The 10,937-nt window shown below is 55.2% G+C and overlaps 1 protein-coding gene across 2 annotated transcripts in view; it reads right to left on the bottom strand.

Moving 5' to 3' along the window:
• Nucleotides 1–6,799: 6,799 nt before the first annotated feature.
• The window catches only part of UBE3B (ubiquitin protein ligase E3B), a 55,846-nt gene continuing 51,708 nt past the window's right edge, over nt 6,800–10,937 (bottom strand). For both annotated transcript variants that reach the window (XM_082852548.1, XM_082852549.1), the window contains exons 25-28: nt 10,536–10,718; nt 9,949–10,060; nt 8,426–8,518; nt 6,800–7,539 (exon numbers count right to left, since the gene is read on the bottom strand). In XM_082852548.1, the coding sequence (XP_082708674.1) occupies nt 7,348–7,539; nt 8,426–8,518; nt 9,949–10,060; nt 10,536–10,718 (580 nt within the window). In that variant the 3' untranslated portion in view covers nt 6,800–7,347. The remainder of the gene's footprint in view (nt 7,540–8,425; nt 8,519–9,948; nt 10,061–10,535; nt 10,719–10,937) is intronic.

Genomic DNA, 10,937 nt, shown 5'->3' with positions numbered 1-10,937 from the left:
GATATCTGCCAGGCTTCCTACGGAGGTAATGCAATAAATAATGTGTATTTGACGTTTCTGAATTCCTGGGCCAAATCCCTCGCAGATTTCAAAAGGGTGGGGACCTCAGAGGTAAGTATGGGTCTTCAGGCTGCCTAAGGGTTCTCCTAACCCTACAGCTCCCCGAGAGAGCAAACCAGCAGGACAGGGATTTCTCAGGGCTTTGAGACGACACACCAGGGTCAGAGATCTTTGAGACACAAACACTTGTAAGTCTGACTAATTGATCAGTCAGCCCTGATGAGCTCACCAGCAGAATTTAGAATCTGTAATTACATTTCACATTAAAACATGCAAAGTTAAGATTAAAGCCAGTGAAAAGTGGCGTGACACCTCCCGACCCCAGCCCACCTGCAGCCTCTGCCTCCATCATCCATCCCTCCTCTCACCAGCAAGCGGGTCTCCTAGGGGCAAGGGCTATAGTTCTGGAAGCCGCTTCCTTGGGCTGTTTCCCTCTCAGTTCCCTCTAAGGCTGTTTCCTGCTGTGCTAGGGACCAGGTCCTGCTCCCCTCCCTGCAGTGCTACATTTAGTTAAGGCAAACGCTTTGTTCAGGGGGACATTTTTGGGTCTCCCAATTTACAGTGATCTCCAGCTAAAGACCTCTAAGAACACACCCACGCCCGTAGTTGAGCAAAGTCGGATCGACTGTCCTGTTGCAACGAGAGAGCACACAATACAGAGAGCCGCGGGGTGTTTCAGGAACAGGGTGTTAGAAAGGACCTAGAGGATTTGGGCTTGTGTCAGGTCCTCTGGGGAAGGTTCAAGGAAGCAGGGGTAGTTCTATGACGGGGTGTCTTGATAAACCTCTATTAGGAGGGAGGAATGTGTGAGGCTAAAGCTGCAATGGAACACTGGAGGGTCAGACAGGCACAGCCCCCAACCTGTGCGAGGGGCCGGGGGAGTGACGATACGACAGGGCAGGGCACCCCTTATCAGGTACACTCCCAAATCCAACCCTGCCTTTTAGCTCTTTAGCTGGGGACCTGTGCAGCTGTGCAAACTGTCACTTCTCCTGGTTTTACCAGGACTCAGGGAGACTGAGCTCTGGGGTCCTCAGCAAGTCCTTAAAAATGCTGCAGGGCCTTATTTGCAAAGTGGGCGCAATTTTGTCTGTTTCCTTCAGCCCCCAAGAGGGTAGGTGGGACAGGGGACAGCAGCAGACACAGTGGGCTCTGGACAAGGGACAGAACAGCCCCTGGGGCTTCCCTCAAGCTTGGCCCCTTGGCTAGAAGGCTCTCCCACGCCCTCTTCTGCCTGCTCAAACCAGGTAAGGGCTCTGCAGTGTGGCAGACCTGGGTTCAAACCTTGGCTCTGCCGTTTACTGATGCTGAGACATCGGACAAGGGGCTTATCATCTCTGAACCTCAGTTTTCCCAGCTGTGAAGTGAGCATCCTAGCAGCACCACGCTGGAGACAAGTGATGGCCGTATGTGCTCACACACGTCCTCCTTGGATTAGTTACGCCCCTTCCCCCACCCCATATCGAGCTCTGCAGGGCAGGGTGGTGCCCACATTCTTCTCTCTGTACCTCCAGCACCGAGCCCAGCCCAGAGCATAGTAGGTCCTGGCTATCTATCTGTTAGATGAATGGACATGAGCCTGAACTCCCTGGCAGTGTGGCTTCCTGGGCCAGCTTCTGGCTGGGACACCTGCCAGCTGCCAGGCCCATCTGGCACCATTGTTAACGGTGACCAAACCATCCACGCTGCACAGCAGACTCCATGCGGCCCTGCACTGCCCCACTTGGGTGATGGTCCCTTCCCTGGACAGCGTCCCTGGGTGGGCCACAAGCAGGGTGGGGAGTCAGTGGGGCCAGGCCCAGAGGGAAAGCGAAAGGACCATGGAGCCTGACGTCTGGGATAGGTGTCCAGAGCAGCCCAAACTGTCAAGAGGACAAAGTGTCACTGTGACTCCCCGACCTGTCTCTTTCTGCCTCTAACTTCAGGCTCCCCGGCCTCCCCTGGAAGCCCCTCCCCTGCAGCCCCCCGGGTCTGTTTGCACCCCCTAGGCTTTGCCACCTCCAGCGCCCCTCACGGCATGGGGTGTCCTGCACAGACCGTTCCCCTTGGCGGCAGTGCTAGCAGTGGTGGAAGGGGGACCTCCGTGGTCTCACAGACGCAGGGCCAAATCTCGCTTCTGGCACTTCTGAGCTGTGTGGTCTCATGCAAGCTAACCCACCTCTCTGAACCTGTGTCCTCATCTGCAGAACAGACCAGTTACGCTCCCAGGGCCCAGGGTCCCCGGGTGGATTGAACGTGACCACTTGTGCAGAGGGCTGAGCGCAGTGCTGGGCTTGGGCGAAGGCCGAGGGATGGCAGCTACCTTCACTACACTTATGGTAGGACGCTCCCACTCCCGTCCTTGGTGACAGATGTGTTCTAATTCCCACCGTCCACCACCCTCACACCTTCCGTCTGGCTGCTGCCTCTGCCCCAAATACCTCCCTTCCCATCTCTGAAGTGGAAACCCTCTTTCTAAGCGAAAATGAAAGAACACCTCCTTTACGGCCCCCTCCTGCCTAAACAGACGTGACCCCTCTTCTTTGACCCCCGCACACTACTTGTTACCATGACGATGCTCTTTAAGGCACGACTCACTATGCCCAGTTCTTGGATAAGAAGAGAGAGGTTGGCGGAGGTGGTCCAAGCTCCTGCAGCCGATGAGCGGCCGGGATGGGCCTGGCACCCGTGTCTGTGACCCCACAGTCCATGTTTCCACCCCAGCTGTTCGTGAGGTTCTCAGGACAGATACCACCATCGCTGGGGTGATTTTACTGATGAGGAAAGAAGGTTCAGGGAGCTGGAAACTTACCCAGGGTCACTCAGCTTTTGATGCCAAGTCCAGGGTCTTAGCCTGATCGCTGGGGCTTAGCGGACGACACTCCAGCCCTTGCTCCTCTGCGTGGTCTGCGGCGCAGTGCCCCAGCCAGACCAGCTGAAGCAGCATCTCCCTGGGGACTCGTGTGCACATGAGTGTTTTCGACGCTCTGCTTTGGCTTCCTCTGCGGCCCAGCTTCAGTGGGGTGTCTTCTGCTGTCGCTGGGGGGATCCCTGCAGTCTGGCTTCTAGGTGTAGGGTCTGTAAACTGACAGACCCACCCCCGTCCCCCCAAATTTCCAAGAGCTGAGAAAACCACAAAGGGAATGCAGCTGTGAGTCCTGGGTTGGGGAGATGCCTGGCCTGAGTGCGCGGGGAAGCGCAGAGCTCCGCCAGGGCTCGGGGCAGAGGAGGACCTGCACCCCTGGGGCTGGGCTGAGCGTGGTGGAGCCCAGCTCCTTGGGGTCCTGCGGCCGCTGACTCCGACTCCTCCGTGGCACGGTGAGCGCCGCTCGCCTACTTAATGGAAGCCCAGGAAAGCGAGGGGCCTCGCCCACAGCCTCCCAGCTGGCGGGAGGCAGAGCTGGAACACGAACCCCAGTTCCAGATGCTCCGAAGCCCTTGCTCTCTCTGGCGTCCTCAGTTAGAGCTGCACTCCACCAGACTCGGGAGTCAGCTGCCACCTGTTAAGCACACGCTTGTAACAAATGTTAACCATCACGATGATTATAATGAGAGGCTGCTTCATTCTGACTCCATGCCCCAGAGGCTGGAGAAAACCGTGGATCCCGTCTGGGCCTCAGAGCAGCCCCTTCTCAGCGTTACTCAAGTGTCACACTGTGTGGGTGTGTGGCTGTGTGCACAGGTGTTGATTGGGGGATGGGGGGCGCAAGCCTGGGAACACCTGGGCCAGGATCCTCTGGCTGACGTGCTCTTGTGTCCTTTCCTGCTCAGCCCTGTGCCGCAGGCAGTGCAGAGGAGGGCGTGTGCTTCTCCCCACTCCGCAGAAGCTCCACAGAGGTCACAGAGGACCCTCCTCCATGTCATCTCTCTTCATCCTGCTGTGACTGTCGGTAGCACCAGAAGCTACTCTGGAAGCCTGGTCAGAGCCCGACGACCAGGTGCGGGGGCAGCCCGGGTTTCGCAACGTGAAAGGTGAGGAAGGGCAGGAAGAGGGCTGACATCTGAGTGCTGACTCGTGCTGGGTGCACATCACGCCACTGAGCTCTGGCCGCCCCCGTGGTGGCACCAGGACTCCCGGAAACGCACACAGCCAGGCCGCCCCATGAGAATTAGAGCAGGAAGTGAGGGACCGGGTTTGCACACGTGCCTCTGTTTCTTGGAAAAGACACTGAATGAACGCTTTCCACAGTTCTCCACCAGCTCTTATCAATTTAAGACATTTCCAGGAAATAAGACTTCAGCCCAAGGGGGGCCCTGGGTCTACACGTTAGCCAGGCTTAGAGACAACCCGCCTGTCCGTACCTCTCACAGTTAGCAGCGTGTATCGGCTACATCAGCAGCACAAACATAGGCTGATGGCTTTGCTGGAGTCAGAAACAGTGGTGACCTGTGTTCCTCCAACTGCGTTCCACCTAAATATTCTTAGGCACCTGCAAGTTCTATCAGTGTATTGAATTGTCCTCATTTTAATAGTAATGGAAAACACCCCACTTGTTTTTCCTAGTTATAAAGACAAGCTTTCTGTTTGCAGTACTAACTTGTAATTAAAAGCCAAAATATCACAGGATAAGGCTTTAGTTTTTTAGGTGGGCGTGTCCCACACTGGAGGCCACTGATGGATTTGGGGGACTCTGCAGAATGTTTTTCCTTTGCAGGATATAAATGCTCTGTGGGAGGGAGCCTGGCATATGCAAATTCCTCTTGGGAGCCCAGGTGGCCCAACTGGCAGGCTTTCAAGACCTCTCTCCTGATGCTCAGATCCTCAGGTGCCCCCAGGCCAGGGGAGGCAGCAAGAACTCACGGGAGGAGCTGGAAAGACTGGCAGGGTTGAGATGGGCTTTCTGCTGGGTGTAAACCTGGTCTTGTGTAACAGGAAGAGACAGGGCTGGCGTGTCCTGCAAATGCGACCCTCAGTAATGGAGGAAAGCTGAATACACCCAGATTAGCTGGAAAATCTTACTTTGAGCACTTCTGAATTATCTGGATTTTTTTCAGTAAACACCTGTCACCATTTTACGTTACCGTGGAAGGCATGTAATCCAGGGTGGTGGCTGCCTCTGGGAAATGCGTGAGAAGGATGGGGAGCATGCAGGGTGCCTAAGGGGGCTTTAGCTTTACCTGAAAGGTGACACACTGTCCAGCACTGTTGACCCTGGTGAGGCAGTGAGCCTCGGCTGTCTGCTGCATCATCCTCTGTGTCTTCTTCCCGCTGTGGAAGCCTGCACGCCCTTTAAGCCCCAGATGCCCCATCCTGAGCTCTCCAGGCACTCGGTTGCAAAGTGCTCCTTCCCGACATAAAAAGCAGAACAAAGCCACTGTGTGCTGAGTACAAATTTGATAAAGCTTTTGTTGTTTTAATCCGAAGTTATCTATGAAAACAAGCTCCACCCCACAACTTTTTAGAGCCATCAAGAGCCATCGAGGTGTCTGTGAACACCACCTAGAAAAGCACAGACTCAGGGTTTCGGATAGTGCAATACTTCCAGCTGTTGAAGTTAAATGAAATGACAAACTACCCCTCCTCGTCAGAAGAACAAAGTCGATGCTGGTGCTTACGAACCCACTCTCTCTGCATCCCACACTGGCAGACCCCTAGGAAATAAGAATCAAACCTCTTAGTGCAGGGTGACAATCCTTTAGGCACCAGCATAAATGTACCCACCTGCCCAGAGCACAACACGCACGTTTAAAAGGAATTTTCCAAGGAATCGAGTGTTTAAAGATAGTGGCAAGTCCACAGAATTGGAGATTACTGACAAATCTTAATAATAATAAGAGTAATAAATTCCTATCTGTCTTTAAATTCCTTGCCGTCTCCCCATCAAGGTGAAACACGTGCTCTGTTTTGTAGAAGCCTGGGGCTCTAACATGGCCAAACGTGAGCCTGGGCAGGATGCCGGCACCTGGCTGAAACCCTCTGCCGGAGGCCAAGGAGACAGGTCCTGCCCGCTTTGCCACCAACATGAAGGTTCTTTCTGGAAGGTGTTTTGCTATGTGGAAGAGAGCTGTGAGTCCTCTGCCGGCTCCTGGCCTCTAGTCTGGCTTCAATCTGGCTGGTGGGGATGCACCGGGAGTGTGGTGACGTGGGCGAGGTGGGTGGCTGTCCACACAGAACAATAACATGGCTTCTGCCTCAATTCCCTGGATCTAGAGTACAGTTCTCGTGATAAAGGTGAAGAATGACGGCAGAAGAGTGCAATGGGTTGGAAGAGAAAACAAAGTGAAAAACCCCAAACCAAAAAACCCGGAGGGCCCGGAAGTCTCCTCAGCCTCATGAGCCTCCGTCAGTGCAAAGGGCTCCCGGGTTCCCAGTGCTGAGGAAGGACGGGAAACAAGACCCAAGTTTCTTGGGACTTTTACAGTCTACAGAGTAAAGCCACTGCCCAGATGGGACAGGTACCTTCAGCTGGTGTTTGTTCCTCACTAGACGACAAGTGTGGCCAACAAGCAGGGGAAAGGCAGCCGCCCTCCCCAGGAATCAGCAGGCTTCGAGTAACAGCTAGCGCCTTCTGGAAACGGAGCTGCTCTTAAGGAACGACGGGTTTTTTCTCCCAAACCCGGGATGCCAACGTGAGTGCCCAAGACGGGAGCAAGCCAGAAGGGGCTCCCTGGCAGCCCGGCTGCTGAGGACCCGGAGCATCTGAGGTGAGAATGGGCAGAGGACCGCCGCCGAGTGGAACTCGGGGCTCTGAGGTGGGAGCAGCGCCCTGAGCTTCCAGTGCTCCGTGGTCTCACCGGCAGGCACCTCTGCTGCCCCGGGAGCAGGTGGGCCTGGCTATCTGGAGAGAGGCTGCTGCGGACGGGACGGAGGCTGAGACTCTGCAGGGTGCATAGAGGCTTGGCGAGGCCTTACCTGAGTAAAGAGTTTTCAGAAACGGAAGGGACGCATCTCACGTTAGGTCGGCTTCATGCATTCAGGCCCACGCCCTGAAAACCACTCTGGAACCTTGGTGTTCCTGGGACTTGTTCATGCATGGCTCGCTCAGAAAGTTAAGGAACAGAAACTCACGAAAAGACCAAATTAACAAAAAGAGAAGCCCCACTGCCATCACAGGCCTCGGCTTCAGGCCGCTGTAAAGTAGGAAAGAAGGACCAATGCTGGCGGAATCTGGAGGTTTATTTTCAACACCCCCTTCCTGTTAGTGTCACCTGGAGAGTGCTGGGTAGCTTTGTCACGTGCATCCAAAGTTCTTGAGGCCACAGGGGACGTCTCATGGCTATAGAGAGGGTCTGGGGGCCACCATGCCCTGGCACGTCAGTCGTGCTCCCAGGGGAACGCTGCCTCTTGGGGCTGAGGGTGGCTGGGAGCTAGGAGAGCTCGAAGCCCGTGTTCATGCTGATGGCGTAGCGCAGCTTCTCCCGCAGGACGCTCTTCTTGCTGTAGTTGGGCAGCTTGAGCAGGTTGAAGCAGGTGGAGGAGGTGGGCAGGCGGCCACCTGGCTCCCGCTTGCGGATGGTAAAGAAGCCACGCAGGACGCTGCCCAGGGTGTCGCCAGTGTCCTGCAAGCACACCCCACAGCCTCAGGTTGGGGGGCGCCTGGGGAGAGGGCTGGACCGGCCCCCTGCGGAGGACAACCAGCCTGGAGAGGTGGGTGCACAGAAGCAAGCCTGGCTCCTGGGGTCCTGCACGGCGGAAGCCTGCATGAAGCAGCACTTGGAAACAGGACCTCTGGTTTAACTGCTAACCATCGGTAAACCAATGTGCAAAGAGCCGGAACACTGTAAAAATGTTATGGTAACAAACTCCTTCCTGACCTTGCCAGCGCTGCGGCCTGCGACAGACCGTAACTTGGGGCAGCCTTCCTTAAGTAAGGGGGCTGAGGGTCGTCTAGTGTCACCTAAGAGGAGGGATCAGCGTGAGGGTGGTGGCATCGTGGAAGGCAGCTACACTCAGAGGCCACTGGGTTTTTGTGGGGATGAGAAACTTATAACAACGGCTACCATCTGAGCACCCACTATGGGTCAGGCTTGTGGCACACAGAACACGATAACCCCTAGGGCGTCCACTCTCCCTCTGCAGAGGAGGGAATGAGGCCGCGTACCCAGGTGTGCACAGCCGGCAGGTGGAGGAGTTGAAGCCTGAGCTTGTCCAATTCCTGAGCCCACGTTCCGACCCCTCTCCCACACTGCCGCTCAGACCTGTACCAGCAGCTATGAAAAATGCCCTGCAGGTATTCTTCCCTGAGGGAGTAACGAGGAAGGGACCTCCAGGAGAGCTGAGGCCCCAAAGTGGCCCACCTGTGCTCCTGGCCCGAGAACCGCGACACCTCCTCACCCGGCCAAGGAGGCTGGCTGCCCGCCCTGTGGATACGACTGGGCAAGTGCCCCACCCGGTAGGTGCAGCAGACCTCACCAAGAGGGGCCGGCTCTTCCCCAGCAGCGGTACCTGATCATCCGACACTTCCACACAGCGGATGGAGAAGGGAGGCTTGAGGTAGGCAAATCCCAGGAGCGGGGGCCTGGAGCAGCTGGTCACAAACTGCAACACAAAGCAGGGCTGGGAGTCAGAGTGGGCCTGGCTGACGCCGCCCTCAGGGAGAGACCACTCGACAAGAGCACCGGAGAGGGAGGAGCTGGGGGGCCCGCTAAGCGTGTCAGGGGGAGGCCTGAGCTGAGGGCCGAGGCCAGGGGCACGCAGCATACCACCAAGCGTGAGTGCTCGCTCTGCACCTGCCTTGCCGCTCGGCTTCTTCGCCACGCAGAGGATGTGCACGCGGGCCTGCTGGGTTGCCGGGCAGCCCCTGTGAGCTTGGTTCCTAATCTCCTCTCAGCACGCTAACAAAAACCAGGCCTCAGGAGCCAGCGGGGCTGAGGGCAGACCAAGGTACTGGATGCCCCAAATGGGGCCTGTGGGCAGCCAGCCTCGCTTCCTTGCTACACTCTTGGAATTCCTTGCATTTTCCAGATGGTAGCTCCTGTGTCATTTCCCAAAATGACTAGTCCTGCCTGGACAGAGGCATCTACCCACCTGGAAATCCAAGTGCTTAACCTGCACAGGGAAATCCTAAGAAACCGTTCGCTTTCTTTAGTTCAACATTAGCCCAACGCTCTCCCTTCTCCAGGGGATCTAGGGACCTGCTACTTACAACACCAAGCTGTGCTTCAAAACTCTGTGTCAGGCTGAGTGTTTAGGTCTTAAAATAAATATTACCATTTAAACAATGTCATGAATGGTAGTGAGATTCCTGATATGATCCAAAAAGTTTACGTGTCATGCTTCAGAAACGGTTTTTACAAGAAGTATTGACAAGATATATTACTATCCTAATATCCTGTATTTTCCACCATAAAGAACGCAGCAGCGGATCCTATTTAGAAGCATTTCCACACCGTGCTGTGTCCTCTGTGAATCCGAGCTCAGCTAATCATACCACAGGTGCTGTGTGACTCGACCCGTTTGAAGGGTGAGGAAACAGACTCAGGTGAGTCTATGCCCCTCCCAGTTCAGGCTGATCAGGCCTGCTGCCCGCTGCCAGCCAGAGCTGGTCCAGGGAGGGAGGGGTGGTCAGTCTCCTGGGACAGGAGGAGGATTGGAGGGCAGGGAGAACCTTGGGGCTCTGCTATCACTATATTTAAAGAAAGTATAGTCACATTCTCTCCTGTACAACAGTTCTGTGGCTTCCCCCTGGCTCTGGGGCTGTCTGCAGCCACAGAAAAGGGCAGGCACAGGGCAAGGAACTGCAGGTGTGGTGACAGGCCACCCAGAGACATAAATATGCCTGCTGTGAGGGGCACCGACCACGTGGTTAGGAGAGACCGGCTTTCCTCTTTCTAGGAGAGGGGGGTAAGCAGCTCTACAGGTTGGCAGAGATTGTTATGCCTACAAGAGGCCCTGTTGGAAAAACTGGTTCTCTTGAGAATCAACTTCTGGAATTGGCCCCCTGCACGTATAGATAACATATGAAATACCTTCAGAAACATGGCTCTCTCGTCGGGCGTGAAGTCAGAGGCCAGGATATCCCAGAGCCAGATAATGACCCTGTGACTTCCATGGAAACCACCGTAGTACACTGTGTGCTTCCTGAAAACAATGCAGACAAGGGCTCAACCACACATTCTGATGGGCGCTTACAGACACAGGCAGGCATGGAATTTAGATAAGCGGCACAGCAAACTCTGGCCAGCCTGGGTGACGACAAACTTCTCTTAAGCCAGAAGTTCGTGCCTTAGTAACCCCAGGTTCCGGAAGCTCAGTGGGTGGAGCGTTGCATTGTAGGCCCTGTTGTTTCCCAGCAGAAGCTGACAGGAGACCCTGCACCACTGTTTCCTAGGACTTTGGAGAGCCCCACGGGCCTCAAGCTCTGCTTCTGCTTCTCAGTCTCCAGGCAGACAAGGGCTTGAGCTTTTCTTCCAAAGCAACTCACCCAGAGATCAGGGAAGAGGAGTCCATCTGGAGACAGGACCCTGAAAACTCTCCAAAAGGAACCCAAAAAAGGAGCAGCTTGCTTTCTTGGAGGCCTAAGAATTTCAACCTTGCCCCTGCACTCACTCCTTACTTTAAATCTTCCAGATCGATCTCAGCATTGTCCCCGGAGATGAGTCGCTGTAGCTCAGGGGTCGAGAACATCCGGGTCCACTCAGGTTTGATGATGGAACGGAATCCACTAATGAGGGCAGCTGTCTGGTTCTTGATTTGAGTGTGCATTCGAAAGTGGGCCATCAGATGGATGTAGCTAATTCTGTTGCCAACAAGGGAAAACAACGGAAATTAACAGGACAGGGTGGGCAGTTGCTGATGGGCTGAAAGATGAGTCCAGTCAGTTCTGAACCATTTTACAAAAACACAAATAGCACCAGAGCACTTCACCAGAACAACGGCGATGAGGATGACAGCCCTCCTGAACGGCCCACGGTGTGCCACTGTGAAAGCGTTAGTGTCAAGGGCGTCACCTCATGCA

Source organism: Leucopleurus acutus (genome assembly GCF_964270905.1).
Source record: "Leucopleurus acutus genome assembly, chromosome: 13".
Taxonomy (NCBI): Eukaryota; Metazoa; Chordata; class Mammalia; order Artiodactyla; family Delphinidae; genus Leucopleurus; species Leucopleurus acutus.
Note: the sequence above shows the minus strand (reverse complement) of the source record. Positions and strands in the feature narration are given on the sequence as shown.